The sequence below is a fragment of the Cetorhinus maximus genome, chromosome 18 (assembly GCF_964194155.1).
Source record: "Cetorhinus maximus chromosome 18, sCetMax3.hap1.1, whole genome shotgun sequence".
NCBI classification, from domain to species: Eukaryota; Metazoa; Chordata; class Chondrichthyes; order Lamniformes; family Cetorhinidae; genus Cetorhinus; species Cetorhinus maximus.
The window spans coordinates 38,735,147-38,757,142 of NC_135896.1; the positions used below are offsets into that span (position 1 = coordinate 38,735,147).

A 21,996-nucleotide genomic window follows, 5' to 3' on the forward strand; every position below is an offset into this window, starting at 1 on the left:
TCACTACACATGAGCATCTTCCTCCTCTGCGTGCTGTGCTGCCCCCCACCCCCCCCCCCCCCCAACAACCAGGGACAGATGCACATTAGTTGTTATGTCTGTTATATAGTATAGATCTTGGAACTCATTTTTTAAATGCCTAAAGAAGTCATGGCCTTAATCTAAGCAAAGCTGCCTGGATTGTCTGCTACCTGCAGCTGGTAATTTCTGATTTACATCTATACATAAAACTTGTAATTGTTAAACATACAGTAGGCAAGATCACTTTGAATAATGACTTGAGTGCTTCAACCCTAATCTTTGCTGTTTGTAGCTATGTAGTTCCATATTTATACCTCCCATTTTTATCCTACAAGGTTGCTGTCAGAACAACTCTGTAGGAACAGAAGTAGACTATTTGACTCCCTGATCTTGTTTTATCAAATTTGACTGGCTAAGTTGTATTTACTTGATGTTTATCCACCTTTTCACCATATCCTGTTATACCCTTGCCTAACAAATTATTGATGGTTTCTTTAATCTAGCTTCTTACAGCCTTTTGGCAGGGGTGAGGGGGGAGAGAGAGAGAAAGAGCTCTATCAAATTTCCTCCAGAGAAAATGACACCTCTGCATGAGCCCTGTTGAACCCTTTTACCATTTTTAATGCTTTTATTAGCTGCTCCTCCCATATTCTGTTCCACAACCTGGCTTTGGAATTTAACCTTTTTAATATCCTATCATTCTAAATCTACACTTTTGAGGCTTTTTACTGAAATCTCGTTCCCAGAATGCCACAGCATTGGAATCTGTTGAAGGCTCCACTTTATATACTTTGATTTTTGCACCCTTCTATGCTGTGTACCAGCTTTGATTTTTTTTTTTGTGCATGTGATACCCAAATCCTTTTTGTTCCTCAGCTCAATATCTAACTTTTAAAAAGTTTCATCCAAAGTGAGTGACCTCACTTTCCCCATGTTAATCTCCATCTGCCACAGTGAGGTCCTCTTACTTATTCCTTTGTAATTTCTTGCTCCTGCCTACATAATTTACCTGTGCCTCTTTAGTTTCACCTGCACAATCTGAATTTGCGTCCAAGTCAACGTGAAAAGTTGTAGCCCCAGTGCAAATGAGCAACACTACTTGTCATATCTTGCCAATTAGATTTATGTCTGAAATTGACAATGGATTATCAAACTATATGCCCAATTCTGTGCTTCAATTTTGAGGATCTTGTGAAAGCTTGGTTATACATGTCTAAAATTTTAAATAACTCTCAATGATTAGCCAAACGTAAGCTATCCATGGTTACTCATTTTCTTAGTTTTCCTTTGTACCATTGAAATTTTGTCCCCTCCAGTGTGAAATGAGATGCAAAACACTCGTAAGCCTGACATTTTCTCATCCATTAGTCTAGGCTGTATCTTCCATGCACCCACATTTCACTTTATCCTTAACATTTTAAAATTGTGTTAATACTTGCATGTTGCTTTCATATTTCTCATTGTGCCTCATTTCCTTTATTACAATGTCGCTTTTAAAACCTGCTGGATTTCCTTTTAGCCTGATGTCTCTTACCTTGTTAAAAACATTGGTACTTGAGTACATATCGTGAAGACATTATGGGTATATACTGGTTTTGATTTATACCAAAAACTTTGCTTCTTTTCACTGTAGGTTTATCCATCAATAGTTCAACTCCATTTACTGATTTGTTTCTCTTGCCTTTGAAGCATGCCTTAAATTAAAAACCTTAGTCTACAACACTTAAGTTGTGGTCACGTTGCAAGTTAGTCCCTTGCTGACAGGTTGAGATCTAATTTTGCTTCGTTACTTACTAAATTAAGTGTGGCCTTGTCTTGCTGGTTTGAAACATTGTTCTGGAATACATTTAAGAAATTTGTTAGCCATCTAATTTGAGCTTCCCATTATAGCCACTTCTTTTTGCCACAGTTTCCACTACCTGATCACCCATGTTGAAATCCATTTTTTATTGCGGCAATACTGTTTTTAATCTATTTCTATTTCCCTAGTTTACCTGTCCTTACTATTGCAGGCAATGGGGTTTTTTTAAAATCTCCAATTGTGCTTTTGTTATAGTTAGCTTCTAATAACTACTACATCATATCCTTTAGCCTAAGTTTGCTTCTGCCTAGTACACTAATTCATCTAAGAAATAGAACACAAAAGGTTTAATGTGATTGTCCCCATCCTACCCATGAATCCTGAGTGTAGTTCTTAGTTTTGGAAGTTGTCACTGGCTTTTGTATTGTAAAAACATTTTGCACACAGCAAGGTCCCGAAACAGCAATGCAATAATAAGTAAATATTTAATATTGGTGGAAGGATAAACGTGCGACAAGTCACCAAGAGAACACTTTGAAAAGTGCCATGGAATCGGAATTTCCAGTTTTCTTGTTTGTGTGCCCTTTTATCACAGCCAGATACTGTTACCACTATGATTGTTTCCTCAAAAGGCAAAAGCTCAACTTGTCATTGTGCTGGTTTTGTATTTATATTGTATCACACACTTTTGAGTGTTTCACAAGTTTTACCCATTCACTACAGTAAACTGGATGAACTGTTAATTTATTTTTATTCCTTCAAAGTCTACCTTCAAGCCCTGGTTTGTGACTCTCCATCCTTCTCAAACTTATCAAGTTTAATTATATGGTTACACTTCCCCACATCTTCCTTCACTGAGTAATGAACCAGAATTAATCTAGCAATTGGTGCACCTAGTATAGCCTCAAATAAGAGTAGGTGTAGACAATAAGGTACCTAAAGCCTGCCTCAGCATTCAGTAGAATTGTGGCTGATCACTCCACTTTCCCACCCACTCAGATGTTTGGTGTCTCAGGGAATCAAAGGATATATCAGCCATAAATACAATAAGCAATAGAGCATCCACAAATCTGTGGGGTACATAATTCCAAAGATTCTCAAACTCCTGCGTGGGGGGAAAAAAAATTCTCATCTCAATCCTAAACACCCCTTATCTTGAGAGTGTGCCTGTGTTCTAAACTTCCTCATCTGGGGGGAAAACCACTTGTTGACCCTATCACAAGCTCCTTTAGCACATCTTGTATGTTTTAATGAGATCACCTCATTCTTCTGTATTCCAGACAAAATAGTACCAATTTTCTAGGCGCCTCATCATCAGACAACCCTTTTAGCCTAAGGATCAATCTAGTGAACCTTTGCTGTATTGCCTCCAAGGTAAATACATTTTTCCTTGGATAAAGAAATCAAAACTCAGCACAGTTTTTTGCCGTCTCAAAGTGCCTTCTCCAGACACAGTTTATCAGGTATTTTGTTTATACTGTTGGATGCTTCTCAGTCAAGTAGATCTATAATATAAAAATAAATTGTACATACATATAGCAGCATTATTCTATTTTGAAATCCTGGTGACTTCTGTATACTCTATCTTCAGGTGATATCTGATCAAGGGGAGGTACTGGGGTTGACTGAAGGAGCAGCTGTTTCATTTGAATCATGTATTTACAGCAGGTACAGTAGCAAATGAGGAAGAGACGAGGGCTCCAACTACATTGGAAAGCTCACAGATGCACCACCATCTCAAGACACTGCTTCACTTTATTCTAGCGCACACTAAATCAGTGCAGAAACACTCACATCAGTGGACTTTGTGCCACCCATTCTACATGTGAAACAATCAGGTGAGCACTGCACAGATGCGCAGGAGGAAGGAACAGTGATAGTGGCAGCTGCAGCCACTTCCTCTTGGAGGAGCAAGGAGACACACAGTGATTCTCAGCACCGTGCAGATGGCGAACCTTGAGTGTCGTCAGCAAAGCAGCAGATGGCTTCAGCAGCAGTGTCAAATGTGTGAACATCTGTCAAATTTTCCAGAGGCAGTGAAGTCCCATGTGCAAATGATAGAGGTGTTCATCCATGCCATAAGTGCTGCCAATTCTCTGACATGTGAGTGCATTATGTCCTCCATTGAGTAAATGGCAACACTTATGGAGAGATACATGGAGTTTGCCACCGTGGATACAGGGGGTGCAGACCTCTATAGCATAGCCCCATCCATGAGATCTCTGGAGCTACCCAACTAGAGGGGAACATGTGCAATTGTAGCAAGACTTCTTTACTCTTATACTCCAATTCCCTCGCATGGGTATCTTTGTTTCCTGTATGAGTATATCCAAGTCTGAGTATCGCCACTTAGAAGTTTAATGGCTTTTAAAAATAACCACACTTTCCCACATACCCCATTAGCATAGTGGTGTATACCTACATCATCTGAAATGCAGCAGCTCAGGAAGGTGGCTCACCTTCTGTTCAAGGGCTATTGGGGATGAGCAATGAATGCTGGTACTATCCCTCAGTCTCCTCAGTACCCCCAAAATCATCAGCTGACCTCTGCACTGAGAATTCCAAAGATTCACAGCTTCTTGAGTGAAGAAATTTCTTCTCCTCTGCCCTAAATGGCCTTATTCTGAGACTGTGGCCCTGTGTTCTAGATTTACCAGCCAGGGGAAATATTTTCTTAGCATCTACCCCCTCAACCCCTTAGGAACTTTTATGTTTCAATTAGATCACTTCTCATTCTTCTAAACTCCAGGCGATTATAGGCCTGGTCTACTCAGTCCTAATAAGAAAATCTTCTCTTTACTGTAACCAATCTAGTGAACCTTTATTGCACTAGCTCTAGGCAATTATTAATCCATCCTTGGGTAAAAAGACTAAAACTGCACACAACTCATAAGTGTGGCCTCACCAGTGCCCTGCATAATTATAGTAAGACTGCTTTACTCCTATACTCAATACCTTTGTGACAAAAAGCTAATAGATCTGCCTTCCTAATTAACTGTGCCCACATGTTACCTGTGATTCGTGTACAAGGATATCCAGGACCCTCTGAATGCAAATATTCCCCAGCCTCTCTCCAAACAAAAAATATTCTATTTTTATTGTTCCTACCAAAGTGAATAACTTCAACTTTGCTATATTATATTTCATCTGCCATGTTCTTGCCCACTCACCCAACCTCCCTCTGCAACCTCTGTGTCCTCTTCACCACTTACTTTCCCCAGATTCACAGTAATGTGGTTGACTCTTAACTTCCCTCTAAGATGGCCTGGCAAGCCTCTCAGTTCAAGGGCAATGAGGGATGGACAACAAATGCTGGCCTTGCCAGCGATGCCCACGGAAGAAAAAAAAATTGTTTTGTCAGCAAGCATGATCAGTCCAGCAAACTTTATCAGTCCCCTAACTGGAGGGGAGGAAAGAAATGTCAAAGCAGGAAGAGGCCAGCCACTCCAATGACACTATCACTTCCAGATGGAATCTGATGGCACAACTTCAGCTGCTGCCATTTCATCAGTAATTCCCAATTTTCTAGTTCATCACCAATCCTCGGTGCCATCAGGTTAACACTGCTCACAGAAAAAGCCCACATTCTAGAAAGATAGACAAAGCACTAACCACATTCTCAATCAGCCTTCATCCATCAATGAAAAGGCAATCAACAAGGCTGCCATCAACTGCCCTCATGTTGATCCTCCCATCCTGGTAGAAATGATGACTAGCGGCTAAACTCCTAGAGCTGATGATATCCCAGCTGAGCTCTGCAAGGTTGGAGGTCAATGCCTGTTCAAGAAGCTCACCAAACTCTCAGTCAACTTGCTTCCGCAAGAATACAAAGATGCCTTGGTTGTCTACCTGTACACGTGGAAAAAAACTGAACAATCATAGCGGAATCTCACTCCTTTCCATTGTCGGTAAAATCTTCACCAGAATCTTTCTGAACCATTTACTGTGACCAGGATCTGATGCCAGAATCTGCACTTTCAGAAAAGATCAAGGAACCACTGATATGATGTTTGTAGTTAACTCCAGGAGAAATGCCAAGAACCATGTTCGTTGACCTGATCAAGCAAGGCTTTTGACACAGTTGGCTGTGAAGGCCTTTGGAAGGGAATGGGGAAATTTGGTTGTCTGAGAAATTCATCACAATGGTTCGATAGTTCCATGACAGCATGCTCACATGTGTTCTGGATGATGGTGAGTCTTCTGACTCATTCTCAGCCACTAATGAAGTTAAACAGGGCTGCATGCTAGTACCAATCCTCCATGTTTTTCTCCACTATGCTCTCCAATGCCTTCCCTGATGGTGATGCTGGCATCAAAATCAGATATCATGTGGACAGAAAGCTGCTCAACCTGAGACAACTCCAGGCAAAGATCAGGGTCTCCAAGGACATACTTGGCAATTTCATGTTTGCCAATGACTGTGCACTAGCTGCTAGTTCAGAGCTGTTTCCCAATGCATGTGACAACTTTGGCTCTACGCAGCACAAAGAAAACTGAAGTAATGTACCAGCCTGCTCCAGGAAAGCCCTATCTCAAACCAAGGTTTCAGTCCATGACCAGAATCTGTCAGCAGTGAATAAGTTCACTTATCTCAGCAACACACTCTGATAACCTATCTATGTTGATGATGAGATGCATGTAAGAATTGCTAAAGCAAGTGTATCCTTTGACAGACTTTGAACATCAGCCTGGGAACAAACAGGACTAAGTCTGCCTACCATATTAACAGTTCATAGAGCAATTCTCCTGTCCATTCTGCTCTACGAATGCGAGACTTGGATTGTGTACTGCATCATACCAAGAAGCTCAACGATTTTCACTTGAGCTGTCTTTGAAGAAGATCAGATGGCAGGTCAAAATATGAGATACTGAGGTGCTCACCCAAGCTGCCATGCCAAACATCCACATGATAATGAGACAATCACAACTGAGCAGAACTGGTCATGTAGTCAGAATGCCTGACACTCGCATATCAAAGCAAATCATCTTTGGAGAGCTTGAGACTGGGTGCTCATGGTGGTCAAAGGAAGCACTACAAAGACACTCCTGAAGCCTTCACTTAGAAGTTTGATATCGATTTCAAGTCCTGGGAGAAGCTCGCCCAGGATCGCTGCACCTGGTGCAACCAAATGAAAAAAAAGTATGGTCTCCTTCGAAAGCAGCTGCATATCAGAGGCGGAGAGAAAATCCCGAACCAGCAACTCGTCCAAATCTCAAATTACCTGCAGTATCCTGTACTATTTGCAGGAGAACCTTCTGGGCACAGATCAGCCTTAGCAGTCACCTATGTACCCACTGGAACCCTACCAAACACATGGGTGATGAACATGGTCATCTTCGCCTCAATGTGACAAACAAGAACTCTCTCATGCAAATACACTTATTAGAGTTCCAGCCCGCAGAAATCCAACTACGAGGAAGGAGTTAAAGAATCATAATGGTTTTCACTGGATGTATAGAGGGCACTAGTGAGATTAAGGAAAAGGGAATGTGCCATTCCTCCACAAAGAGTAGAGAGTTGACTGCTTTGGTTCAGGTGTCTAGGGACTAAATGACAAGGATCCAGTCTTTAAATGATCAATGATTAGGGCATTGATTTTGTGTAGAACCAGTACAGATGGTTTCCAGTCAATTAGTTGAGATGATGAATAAGTGAGAGGACTCCACTACCTGCATCTGCAAAACATTGCATGAAGTTGCACATAATCTGCAGAACACATTGGAGACATTAATGCTCCTGGAGATTTCTGAGTTCCAGAGTAGGAGCTAACAGTGCCGCAACAGATGCTTTGAACAGGACACTTCTAACAAGCTTCCAAAACCTACAGGGACTATTTTATCTGTGACAACACTAAACAGTGGTATCTTGAGAATTTCTGTCCAGTAAGATTGGGCTGTAAGGAGCGATCCTGCATCTCACTGTTTCTCTAAAGACATCACACCAACCTCTCCAATCCATGCATATGAAGGAACTTCAGACATAGGCACCCCTTTGCCATCTCGAGAGGCGGCTTAAAAGTGATCCCTTTGGAATAGCTGATTCACTGAAACATGGATATTTTCCAAAAAAACCACTGCTCAATCTCTTTGCTAGTTCTTTGAAGAGCTTTCTGAATGTGGAAGCTAACTTACTTGCTCTAACTCAATAAATGCTTTTATTCAGTTGTAAGTAAGTTGAATAGATTTTCTGGCATCTTTGGGTGAATGTTGATTCAGAAATAAACATGATTTTGATTTCATTTCCATATATACTTGCAGCTTTTGGAAGTAGCATGATGATGGGGGAACCTTTAGACATCTGTCTCGAAGAAATTGACGGAAGTCTTGGACAGGGAGTGACTTTTTGAGTGTTGGGAGAAAACAGGCAGATACAAACCGATTTTATTTGTCACGTCAACTTTTATTTGTATAATACAAACAAAATGCTGGAAATACTCAGCAGGTCCGGCAGCATCTGTGAAGAGAGAGAGTTAATGTTTTAGACTGATGACCCCTTATCAGAACTCATTAAAAGTTATTTGTAGAAGCAGTTGAGTGCTTCCTTCTCTGGCTGCTGGCTGTCCTGATCTATGTTCCCTCCTTCCTGTAAGCCCTCCTCAGGCTGTGGGGAAGGGCAAGCCTCACACCTCCCCCTGCTCCATCTTTATCTTCATCATCATCCCCCTTCAGCTGCAGGAAACAGAAAGCCTTTCTTCAGTGTGATGTATGCATCAAGTGATCATGATTATGCCATACAACATAAAATGAATAAGCAGGAAAAGACCAGCTGGTCCACTGAGCCTAGCCTGGAGTGTCACAATTATACCCACCAGCACACACATCCAGCTACTCAAATTAGTAATCTAATCTGGAAGAGCTGTCCAACATGTAACCTAGCCCTACTGTTACATTGCATATTCAATTGACCTCTGATCGACCCTAACCCATCTAGGTAAAGTAGCCTCTTAAGGAACAATTTTGTATACCTCTTATGAAATCATTCTGAAGTCTATGCATTTCCAATGGGAATCTTGGCCAGTTCTTCCCCCTGTAATTCAGCTCCGCCAATACCTGTTTATCTCCAGCCAGTTCTCCTGCTTTGTTTTTTCCATCGCATACTCAGTGGCCTATTCCCTAGTGCCTAGATTTCTACCTCTGCTAGTCATCTTTCACCTATTATTGGCCACCAATACGCTCCTGTTTGTCAATATGTGTTCTTGCTCCCCATCCTGGCTGGTCAACTTCAGACCTTTATGTGGCACTATTACTCCCTGTTGAGCCTCCCAAAAACCCATTGCAACATGTTCTCAAGTAAGGTTTAGGAAAGTCCATTCAAACAGAATGCTCAATGCTCGAGTGGTTAGAGCAAGACTCTCATAATCCATCCCAGTTGAATACAAATCACCATCGAATCATAAATATTCAGCATGGAAGGAGGCTATTTGGCCCTCAAATCTGTGCAGGCTCTTTCCCAACTCCCCTGCTTTTCCCCATATCTCTTAACTTTCTCTCCTTCAAGTCTATCCATTCCCCTCTTGAAGGATACTATTGAATCTGTATCTATCACCCTATCAGGCAGTGCATTCCAAATCCTAACCACTCAGTGGGTAAAAAAAGATTTTCCTCGTGTTGCTTCTGCTTCATTTGCCAGACCCCTTAAATCTGTGCCCTCTTGTTATTGACCCTTTCACCACAGGAAACAGTTTCTCTTTATTTACTCTATTTAAACCCTTCATGATTTTAAACAGCTCCAGCTCTGTCAAATCTCTTCTGAGCCTTCTCTGCTCTAAGGAGAACATTCCCAACTTCTCCTGTCTCCCCTCATTTCATCACCCTCATGAAATCCCTTATTTCTAGAACTGTAGTAGTAAATCTCTTTGATACCCTCTCCAAAGCCTTTACATCCTTCCTAAAGTGCGGTGCCCAGAATTGGATGCAATACACCAGCTGGGCCTGAACTAATGTTCTAGCTTTTTGACTTATGTACTCTAGGCCATTATTTATAAAGCCAAGGATCCTCATTTGTAATGTGACAATTCCATACCCTCCTAATATTTAGGGTCAATTGTCTCAGAAGAATTTTTCTCAATAGTTGCTGTTTTTTTCTCCTAAAATATCATCTAAAGTATCATAAAACCTGTTAACATTTTTAAGAAGCTTCGGCATAATTTTATTGGGCTGAAGCTAGGGGCCGGCTCCTTGGTGCATCCCGCCACCGACCAACTTCAGGAGATGCAAGTGGAAGGATGGATCAGTGGCAGACTCCTCAGAGGCGGTCAGGGAATAAAGGTTGTTAAACAGCCAATTGTCAGATATTCTTCTATTTTTTTCTGATTTTACAAATGACACACAGGATACTCTGAGGCTCAGAGTCTTGCCTACTCAAAGGAAACGAGATCTGAGCAGCAGTTGAGTTATGCAGGAATTAGCAGCAATACTGTGAAGCTGTCTGCAGGCTGTATCACGAAGAAGAGACATGATTGGAGGCATTGCAGAGTGTTGGGCCATAGTGAAGTGCTGCTGGTGGAAATTTGTCTCTCAGGACCACGGCAGCCACTGGAGGCAGGACAAGGTTCTGAAAGCGTCAGGGTCATCACAGTGGAGGCATCATTTGGTTATGGGGTCAATGCTTTTAGACTTTGACTCCTCCAGTAAGGTGGACAGTGGCACACAGATGGGAAATCAGCCACATGGAGCACCTGTGCAGCAGCCAGGGGAGCTCCAGCAGGTTGGGGAAGTCATTGGAAGTGGAGGAGGAGAGTGCATGGGGGAAAGAGCCTCATGGTTGCAGAAGGTGCTACCCAACTCAAGACAGCTCAGCTTCATGGAGATGTCACAGCGCGAATGTCTATGAAGACCAAGGCTCTCTAGGCAGGTGGTGACTGAGCTCTGGAGATGTCACAGCGCGAATGTCTATGAAGACCAAGGCTCTCTAGGCAGATGGTGGCTGAGCTCTGGAGTTGATGACACTGGGAAGTGGCGGACACCCAATGCCTGTTGTGTTAAAGTGAGGTTGGCACTCAACATTTTCATCTATGGCTTGTACCAGGGATTGTTTGGAGATCTATGTGGTATCTCTCAGTCAGCAGCCCGTCACTGCATTAAGGAGGTTGCTGATGCTATGTACCATCAGGTTGAAGTATATCAAGTTGCAACCAGTCAGGCCGAGACGGCAGTCGGCTTCAGGGCCACGGTTGGATTTCCTCAGGTACAGACAGTTGTATGCACATAGCTATCAAGGCTCCCTCAGAGCAGCCAAGCACTATTGTAAACAGGGAAGGGTTCCATTCCCTCTATGTTCAAGTGGTCTGCAACCACTGTAAGCAGATCATGCAGTTTGTGCGAGTTTTCCGGAAAGCTGCCACAACTATTGGACAGTTCCAATTGTCTAGGCCACCTTAGTGGCAGAATTGGTGGGCATTCACTGAAGACATGACTTCTGACCCCTGTACGCAACCCCAACACACAGACAGAGGATACGTACAACTGTTACCGTATGACTACAAGGGCCACCATCAGATGCCTCGATAGATCTGGGGGAGCCCTGCAATATGCAACGTCAAGGGTATCCTGAACCATTATCATCTGCATTGTACAACTGGTGCTCCAGAGGGGAGTAGAGTTGGAGCCAGAGAAAGATACTGAGCGACAGCATCCTCAGTAGAGGATGAGCATGAGACACCTCAAGAGAGTACTAGCCAGTGAAGATGGTGCTGTGAGGTCCAGCTCACTTTGCAGTGACATGCATGGCAGGGAGACTCATGACTCTGTGATCAGCTGACATTTCACATGAGAACAGGGGCAATCGAACCAAGAAGTTCTCTCCCAGAGGCAGCCTTGCTGACCTTTCATAAGAGGCCTTTACCATCTGTCTGTATCCGTCAATACTGTATGGCAAGATCTTCTGTCAACACAGGTTTTCATGATGTGCTCATTTTCACAGACCGTTCATGTATTTAATTCTACATATGGGCACAGCCAACTTGTGCACAAAAATAACTACACGTCATTATACATTGAATGTCAAAACATTTAAATGTTAAATATTAATGCCTTCTGCTTTTAACAAATTATCACCTAGTGAAACCTTAAATGCTAAACCATGCATTTAGGCGCTTGTTACAGTAACTTCCCTGGGGTGCTCTCCATGTGCCTGGAGTTGTTGAGAGTGCAGCTTTCATGCTATGGTGTGTCCTTTGGGTGCCTGAACCCTACTGGGGCCCAGAATGTTTGGGGCCACTTATATCTGTGCAGGGGCCACCTCAGTTATTAGACCAGCATGCAGTTTGGTGTCACTATCAAAGGGGCCGAGAATCCACCTTCAATGATTTAAGCACCTTGAGGGGATTCCCCATTGCCTTAAGCCTGCCCACATCTACCTTTTCATCTCCACATGTTCCCCCCTGGTTGGGTAGCTCCAGAGATCTCATAGATGGGGCTATGCTATAGAGGTCTGCACCCCCTGTATCCACGGTGGCAAACTCCATGTATCTCTCCATAAGTGTTGCCACTTACTCAATGGAGGATGCAATGCACTCACATGTCAGAGAATTGGCAGCACTTATGGCATGGATGGACACCTCTATCATTTGCACATGGGACTTCACTGCCTCTGGAAAATTTGACAGATGTTCACACATTTGACACTGCTGCTGAAGCCATCTGCTGCTTTGCTGACGACACTCAAGGTTCGCCATCTGCATGGTGCTGAGAATCACTGTGTGTCTCCTTGCTCCTCCAAGAGGAAGTGGCTGCAGCTGCCACTATCACTGTTCCTTCCTCCTGCGCATCTGTGCAGTGCTCACCTGATTGTTTCACATGTAGAATGGGTGGCACAAAGTCCACTGATGTGAGTGTTTCTGCACTGATTTAGTGTGCGCTAGAATAAAGTGAAGCAGTGTCTTGAGATGGTGGTGCATCTGTGAGCTTTCCAATGTAGTTGGAGCCCTCGTCTCTTCCTCATTTGCTACTGTACCTGCTGTAAATACATGATTCAAATGAAACAGCTGCTCCTTCAGTCAACCCCAGTGCCTCCCCTTGATCAGATATCATCTGAAGATAGAGTATACAGAAGTCACCAGGATTTCAAAATAGAATAATGCTGCTATATGTATGTACAATTTATTTTTATATTATGACTAAGAAGCATCCAACAGTACAATTAAACAAAATACTTGATAAACTGTGTCTGCAGAGGGCACTTTGAGACGGCAAAAAACAGGATGTTAAAGTGACTGATTTTGGGAGCAATTTGAAGTGGTAAAATAAAGAACATTACACATCAAAGTGTTGTATCCTAAGTAGAATATTTATGAAATTATTTGATACCATTTGCTAAATAATTCAAGTGACAACACTAATATACCCATGAGTATTTATACTTTGTCAAATCTGCACCGAACTTTACACAGGTTTTAGTAAGCATTTTTCAATGTTGTTGTAGAACAGCAGTGTAACCAAGATCAAAAGAGCTCCAGCTCTTAACAGAAAAACAGCAGTAAGATCATAAGATACTTAGTGATGAAGAAAGCCATTTTAGTTTGATCATCCAGACTACTTTACCCTTCCTTCCGCCCTCATTTCTGCATTCTAGGGTTTTCACCTCTCCTCCTCTGTCTGAAAATCAATTCCAAATGTTGATCTCTGAAGAAGTCATTCAGACTTGAAACATTAACTCTGTTTCTCTCTCCACAGATGCTGCCAGACCTGCTGAGTTTTTCCAGCATTTTCTGTTTTTATTTCAGATTTCCAGCATCTGCAATATTTTGCTTTTATTCAAATGTTGATCACTCTGTTCTACATAATAGGGTATTACATAAGGTCCAAACCCATGTTAGTTGGAGTCTCCAATGCCTAATGGCATGAGGCAACCCATTTCTTGCATTGCAAGATAATTTTAAAAGTACTGGGAAATTTGTTGTAAATGCACGCAATAGTCGGATACATTTTTAATTTCTACCTCCATGTCTTGGCAGAACTGTTGCTCAGCACCAGCAATAAGTATCACATTAAGTCAATAAAACAAAAGTAATAATAAATTGTTTAATTTTTATACAGAAAATAATACTTTGTTCTGTTACAGGTAGTCTGTGGAAGCGAAAAGTTTGAGACCCTTAATTTAGAATCATGTTTAAAGCATTCAAATTTGCAACAATACCAAATTGGAAGCAGTGGCAAATGGTGAATATCAAGGTGTACAAATTCTAAAGGATCTTGACAAGCTCGATCAGTGGATGAAGAAATGGCAGTGCCAATTTAAAAAGGACAATTTAATGTTCTGAGATTTGGCAGAGAGAATGTTGTGCTAAATGTTAATTTACTTGAGGTATTGGTGCAGGACAACAACTTATGTTTGTATAGTGCCTTTAACATAATAAAAAGCTCCAAGGTGCTTCACAGGACATTATCAGCCGTGTACTCCAGCTGTTAAAAAAGCAAACAGAATTTTGGGATGCATAGCAAGGGGTATACATGTCAATACATAGAGGTAATTTTTAAACATTATTTAGACCTGGCGAGGGCACATTTCAAGTACTCCATGCAGTTTTGCTCTCTCTTCATAAAGTATATTCAGTTTTGGGAAGTTACAGAGAAGGGCTACACAGTTGATTCCAGAACTTGAGGGAATACAGTAATGTACGAAGAAAGACTGAGTACCCTGGGTTTTTTCTCTCTTGAAAAGCGATGACTGATATGATAAGATGAAGGATCATCGACCTGAAACATTAACTCTGTTTCTCTCCATAGATGCTGCCTGACCTGCTGAATATTTCCAGCACTTTCTGTTTTTATTTCAGATTTCCAGCATCTGCAGTATTTTGCTTTTGTATTATGCAAAACAAGGTTGTATTACCTGTAATTTATAAGGTTAAGGGGTAATTAGATTGAAGTTTTCAAGGTATTTGTTCTTTGTATTAAGGGGAACAAATTAAATATAAAGAAACTATTTCTGCTGGTTGTAACGGTAGGACGAAGGGTGTAGTCTAAACATTAGAGCCAGATTTTTCAGGAGTGAAATTGGAAAACATTTCTGCACACAAAAGATGAAGAAATTTGGAATTCTCTTCAAGAAATAACAACTGATGCGAGATCGATTGTTAATTTGAAATTTAAGATTGATTGATTTTTGTTAACCAAAGATATTAAGGGACTAGAAGTTATATTGCTGATTAGCCATGATCTCATTGAATGGCGTAACATGCTTTAGGGGTTAAATGACCTACTCCTGCTCCTACATTCCTAAAATTGTGGCTGAATCTTCAAAGTCAAAACAGGCATACTTCACCAGTTAGTCATCCAAAGGTAAAAATCAACCTCAAGGGACTTGGGCACCATGAGATTCTTAGGCAATAGCGTAACCTCTCCAGGGGAGGGGCAGTGATAAGATATCTTAAGTTAAATTATGTTCAAATATGCATTTACGATGGTTGCTTGAGGCTCATTTTGAATTCAGGCAGTATATTTTCAATTTGCCATCCAGGCATAAAACTGGTGATGCAGGGATCATTTTCCCATTGAAATGAGACTTGCATAGTTTCTATAACAGGCGGTATTTCTGCGATGCCAGTTTTGATTCCAAGCTGCATGTTGAAAATCTAACCTATTTCCCCTCATAGTGCAAGTTTTGACAGCACTTGGCCAGGTCACTAGATGGAGCACTTCCTAGTAGAGAGCTGTAGTTCAACTCTAACTGTATTCGGCACAGAAAGCAAGATCAGATTTTTGTTGCATTGTTGAACAGTTTACAGAACTGCAAGTGTTCACAGCCCACACACAAGATAGAAACAAATAAAGGAGGTGATTTTAGCAAATTTGTTCAGAATTTTAAAAACTTATATTCCTCTATCGTATCAAATTATCTCTTGAATAAACAAATTTTTCATCTCGGCTTTCATACCAATATGTATGACATATTGGTATGACATATTGGTATATGTACCAACATAATATTCCAAAGGGGCAACCTTAACCATGCACATTCAGCACAAACAGGGCAGGCAGACAGTTAAAATTGCTAGGTGGTTTACCTAGTGACATTCCATTCCCTTATCGCAGTGTTCCATTTCAAACTGTTTTTCTGAGTAGGTGGGAAGGACATTTACCTACAGCTCCTACTTTAAACTATTCAGATTGGATGAAATTATTGGGAACCTGACTACTAGTTTATCTAGTACCCTGCGTGCGGAAGCCATTGCAGCCATCCTGCTAGGTGAATCTAGTGGGAAGTAGATTCGGTGCCAGTGGAAGCCCAAACAGGATGTTTTAAAACTTTTTTTTACACTTCCCTTGTGGAGTCAGAGGAGCAGGATTTTCCACAAGGAAAGTTTGAGTCACTCCTGCCCCAGGATCCTTTGGTCCCCGGAGCAAGCCTCCTGCTGCCAGACAACTGCCATTTACCACTAGTTTCAGATAGGCAACAAACTGAGGACATGCTGATGAGGCCCATGAGTTAAGATCACTTGTGCTTCTCTCTGCCAGGGTCAGAACAGTTTAGCACCCACTTTGATCTCTGCCTGTCTGATTCCTGAATTAAAATTGGAGCTTGTGTTGATACTTTAACAAAGAAGTTCTTCTGACACTTTGAAATCTTCTTGGCTGAGGCATGAAGCACCATGACAGCCAGTGATTCTGATTGCAATAGAGCTAAAAGAATATTTTACACCATATTTAGTGGTTATGATCACTAACGCTTTATAAAAAACAATTTATTACGCCTCTCCCTTTTCTATGCTTAAATGTCAGGAGTAGGAAATGGAACCTATTTCCACTTTCGCAACTAATCAACATTTGCCACTCCCATCATGGGCTATGTAAAGGGTAAACTACCATTAGCTACTTGAATCCTACAAGAGCAGCCCCATTCCATCAATGTGGTATTTTTGTTTCCTATGCCAGCCATCCTTATGATTGTTCAAAAGAAACAATGGAGGGGATTTGTGAGGCATTGGTGGTCCCTTTAAAACAGTCAGTGAACACAGCACAGTACACCAGCAGATGCAAAACAGGCTAATGTGGTGTCAATTTTTAAAATGGGCGACAGTTCTTGGCAACTATGCACTCATCTGGATTGGTTCAATACCAGATAAAGTAATGTAATCAATTAGCAAGAGTAAATTTTGAGGTTGAATAAGCCTGCAAACAGCAATCAGGATTCAGAACTTGCCCCATAATCTCCTTGATTTATTTTCAGCAACTGATAATCTAATTAGATAGTACACTGTCTCTAATCTTCCAAAAAGAATTTAAGAAAGTTCCATATGAAAGGTTATTAGTTATGTCTAAGTTTCAAGTATTGGAAATTCAGGATAAATCTTGGAAATATATTTTTAAAAAGTGGCCAAAGGGTAGTGAGCTGTGGGCACTAATTAATGAGTTGTGTAGCATGATGTGAAAGCTGAGAGCTGCTGGAATTAGTATTTTAGTCCCTACCGTTTTTCATTTAAATCAATGGCTGAGAACCAGAAACTCATTACAAATTGGTCAAATTTTCATAATACCAAAGTAGGAGACACAAATCTGGAACTGAACAAAACATAAATGGGTAGACAATGTTGGACTAAATATATTGCAGGCAAGTGCACAGAACACAAAAATGGACACTGTAAGTATCCATGAATGGTGTTGAAATAATTAGGGATGAAGTTGAACAAGATCTAGCAATCTTAGTAAACTTAATGTCCAATATGTCTTTTTAAATCTTGTTTTGTGGGAAGGCTGCACTTATGATTCATATCTAGTTGCCCTGAGAAGCCTGTGGTTGTTCTCCTTGAACTGTAGTCCTGGAGGTGTCAGCTGTGGCTTAGTTCATAGCACCCTCGCCTTTGAATCAGAAGGTTGTGGGTTCATGTCCCACTCCCGGAAACCAAGAACTGTGATTGTACTCGAAAGAGTTGCAATCTGTGACTGTTGATAAATCGAAAGAGTTTGAACTGTAGTCCTTGTGATGATGATGATGCTCTCTCAATGGTGTTAGGTAGGGAATGCAATGACATTGGCCTAACAATAATGAAGGAATAGTGATACATGTCTAACCAAAACAAAGCAGAAAACAAAATATAGAATGGTGAATGATATAGCCCAAACAGTAGAGTGAAAATCAGAAAGAGTCGTGCTCAAACTGTATATTTCTCTGATCAGGCTACACCTTTGGTACTTTTCTGGCTATCCTGCCAATGAGGCAGATATGCAAATCCTGGAGGCAGCAATGCCTTTGACACCTCCAGATCTACTCCATCGCTCCCTTGGCAGCCTCCCATCCTCCAAAACTTCAGCTCATCCAAAGCCCTGCTGCTACCCTTTTCTTATTCTACACTAAATTCCACTCACCCAGTACCCCTGCCCTTGAGAGCTACATTATTTCCCAGTCACTCAAATGCTTCTAATTTAAAACTGTCATCCTCATCTTAAACCTCTTCATGGCCTCAACCCTCTCCATCTCTGTAACCTTTTCAAGCCCCACAACCTCCCCAAAACTTTCTCTTCTTCTGACTCTGGTCTTTGGTGCACTCCCTCACCTCATCATGAGGCCCCGTGATCTCTCCTAAGACCCCACCGCCTCTGATGCTTTAAGGCCTTCCTTAAGCCTAGCTCTTTGACCCAGGTTTTGATAACCACTCCTCATCTCTCCTTCTTTGTCTCGGTTTTCACTTTTCGCTGATTCAGCCTCTTGTGAAGCACTTGTGTCAAAGGCATCAAATAATTGCGATTTGTCAGAGGTAATACAAGGAAGAACATGCGTCAAGACGACTGAGGCATGCGGACCAATTGGAGTAATATGGGTTTTTCAGCATTTAAAGGAACCAACCGAGAGGTGACCTAGATCTTACAGTGTAGGATTAAACGAATATTTAATGCAGAAGGCTAATCTGACCCGATTCAGCGAGTCTAATCAATTTTTGCTTAAAATATAGTTGTCTGTTTATGAGTATTTTAGTGAGAATGCAACTGAGCTCTGTTGATTGAAAGGGACTTACACTCCGTCTCAACTTATTTTTGTAAAAAAAGTAAAAAAAACAAGCAGATACAAGCGTAGATGAAAGAAAGGCAGGAAGCGGAGCGATGACACGTATATTATCTATGGTTTCTGTGCTGGGGGCGCGGTGCGAGGGGACAGAAAAGGTAACCGGCTTTGGAGAGTTTTTGAAAATGTAGCCGCAATTCCACATAATGAGGCGAGTGTGTGTCCACATCGCTGAACAACTCCGCTGGTCCCAAACCGCCGGCGAGTTAGGAGTGAGGCCTTTCCCCCGGGGCTGACGATGTCTGTCTCTCTGTGAATTCACCCCCTTCTCCTGGAGGTTGTATGGAGGTGGGGGGGGGGAGATGCTCTGGGTCGGGGCCAGGCTGTGTTCACTCGGTTAATTTGCCTGTCAGTGTGAGGTTTCCCCTGACGCAGTGCGGCCCCGGCCTAGCCTCCTCCGCCCTCTCCCTCTGTCCCGGCCCAGCCTCCTCCGCCCTCTTCCCCGGGCCCTCTCACCTGTCTCCCTGCCTGCCGTCCGCCTCCAGCCGCCCTTTCCGCTCCCGGCAGCCGGTCGGTGGGTGGGTAGGCGGCGGCTGACGCGTTTCCTGCCACTGCTCTGGGCTTGGCGAGCAGTCGGAGCGGAGCGGAGCGGGGCGGCCATTTTCACACGGACCCCCCCCCCCCTCCTCCTCCTCCTCCTCTTCCTCTCCTCCTCCTACCACCCCACCCCTCCCTACCCCTCCTCCTCCCCTCAAACCCCCCGGTTCGGCTTCCCTCCTCTCCGGCGGCCTCTGACATCGCTCCCTGCCTCCCTCTCCCTGCCCCGCGGTCTCCATGTTAGAGGGCGAGGAGCGGCGTCCGAAACGTCCAGTCTTTCGCGTCCGGAGCCCTCGGGGCCTGGAAGCTGTGCGGCGGTGGCGGCGGCGGCCGGTGAGCGCTGGCCGCTGAAGCCGGGCCTTGTTATTGAGGCTGTGGCAAAGTGAGTTGCTGGGACGGTAGAGCTCGGCGATCGGCGGCGCTGGGAAGCCAATGCACTTGAATATTTCCTAAATCTCTTTGCACATTATCTAGATGTTGGAAAAATGTGGACGGATCTAAAGGATATTCGGCTTTACTAGGCGTGTAGACGCTGCTGGATGTCACTGGGTACGAGATAACTACAATCCGCCGGGCCCCGACTTCAGTCGCCAGCCCATTGCCTGTGAACATTTCGCCCCTCATGTTCTGTGGAACCGAGTCTTCTACATTTATTTGGGCAACGGTGTTAAATTGAAACTAGGAGGAAAAGAAAACAAAATGTCTACTCGAACGCCATTACCAACAGTGAATGAACGCGAAACAGAGCATGTAAGTAATCTTTATTAGGGTGAAAGAGACCCAGGATGAGGGAACATGGGAATATCGTACACCCCGTGAACTTGAGAGACTAAATGTCCAACTTGGCCTTGATCATGGAATGAACTTGGGGCCGTGGTTTGCAAATGTTCTGCCGGTCAACTGGAACAGTTGGGCTCTTTTGAAAAGCTTTTCTGGAGAGGATTTGGGTGTCCAGTTTTAACTAGTTCACATCCTGCTGGTTTCTGTGCGTCTTTGCTTTCCACACCCCTCATTGTGTCAACATGGCAAAGGGGTAGCTGACAGGTTTGGGGTGGAACATCGCGGAGATGTTAGATTTGACTGAATTCGTTGAGTGTCAAGCGAGCAGCTAGTTCACATTTACGGGATTGACAGTTAAAAAGAATTGAAAAGGAACCCGTTTATTTAAAACAGTGGCTCATTATTATGCCTGTCATGGTTTCACGTTAAGCCTATTTAAAAGGAATGTATTTATCAAGGAACAGTATAGTAGTTAAGAGCTAAACTTTTAAAGCCCTACAGTTTTTCTACTGGCCTTTATCTTTTAAAATAGGATAGCTTGCCTGTTGCAACTAGTATGGCGATCAGAAGGTATTACAAAAACTTGGAGTTGTATACTTTCAGTGTAGTCCCTCATAGAATTGAAGATGATCTATTACTAATTACCATGCTGGAAGGTTGATTTTAAAAACAAGTTCCACTGTTAATACAAAAGCTACTTTTATACGCTGAAGATCATAGGGGACATTGAGTATGTTAGTGATCGGTTCCGTTGTTAGCATAAACTAGTTTGGCATTTGTTATAACCAAGGAATTGAGTAAAGCATAATGGGTGTTTATAATTGTCCGTTTCAAGTGCAAAAACATCCAAGAATGCAATTACAGGTTTTGTCCTTGCAAATTTATTTTGTCTGGAGAACATTGAGGCATATGATACAGAGGTGAAGAATTTCCATGCATGTATTCACCTTTTCGAGACAAAGTGCAGCCAATGAATTACTTATGAAATATAGCCACTTTGTTTTGTGACAGGCAGTTTGCACACAGCAAGGCTCCACAAATATCAATGTGACTACATAGTGAGTTGTTGTGGAATGAATGTTTTGCAGGACATTGGGAACTCTCTTTGGAAAAAGTGGTCTCAAACCCACAACCCTGAATGAGAGGCAAGAGCTGAGCTAACTTAATGCCCATCATTGGTAGTAGTGGAGGTAATTTGAGATCACACATTTGCTGGTGCTGCTAGTGGTTTGGTTAATTTAAGGTGATGGTGTAAGGGGAGAGAAATAGAAATTTTGAAAAAAATAATCTTGTGTACCATTGAAGTCTGTTCTGAAAGAGTTTGCAGGAAAACATCATTTTTTTGGCAGTGTTTTTCTATGTTGAGTATGTTTAGGATATGTATATTGTGTGTGTCTCTATTTTTATATACATAGCGGTTCAGCTTTTGAAGTGTAGTTACTTGTAATGTGGGGAATGTGCCAGCTGATTTGTCCCAACAAGGCCCTACCAACAGCGGTGAGGTAAATAATGAGCTAACCTGTTTTAGTAATGCTGCTTGAGTGGTAAATGCTAGCTAGGACACTGGGAGATCTCCCCTTTTTAAGTTTTGTAAATTTTCACAATTACATCCAAAGCTTTTGTCAAATATTCTTTCTCTTTTAACTAATTTTATCTAAATATATCTGGATAGTAATATTAGGCTGTATCAATTCATCCAGTTAAGTGGCCTTTTTCAGCCTTCTGAGATGATGTTTTAGATTATCCAATGTATTCCCCAGTAAGCTACTTGATGCGATTTTGAGTTACTTTGTCGGACTGAGGCTGTGCTCAGCATCACCTGGCAAAGAATAAAGATACAGGTTTTTATTTGTGAATT

The 21,996-nt window shown here is 42.3% G+C and overlaps 1 protein-coding gene and 1 long non-coding RNA gene across 13 annotated transcripts in view; one reads left to right on the forward strand and one right to left on the reverse strand.

Moving 5' to 3' along the window:
• Positions 1 to 8,201: 8,201 nt before the first annotated feature.
• On the reverse strand, positions 8,202 to 19,435 carry LOC144693095 (uncharacterized). Its single transcript, XR_013579464.1, has 2 exons — positions 19,278 to 19,435; positions 8,202 to 8,491 (listed from the first exon to the last, which is right to left on the reverse strand). It is a non-coding gene; the product is annotated as an uncharacterized LOC144693095 (long non-coding RNA).
• Positions 18,595 to 21,996, forward strand: part of mark3a (MAP/microtubule affinity-regulating kinase 3a) — a 220,291-nt gene continuing 216,889 nt past the window's right edge. For 6 of the 12 annotated variants that reach the window (XM_078562464.1, XM_078562465.1, XM_078562460.1 and 3 more), the window contains exon 1: positions 19,464 to 20,108. In XM_078562464.1, coding sequence (XP_078418590.1) covers positions 20,058 to 20,108 — 51 coding nt within the window. In that variant the 5' untranslated portion in view covers positions 19,464 to 20,057. Of the gene's footprint in view, positions 18,612 to 18,726; positions 18,920 to 19,463; positions 20,109 to 21,996 lie in introns of those variants that run through there. The other 6 variants (XR_013579461.1, XR_013579460.1, XM_078562462.1 and 3 more) reach the window with 4 other exon arrangements.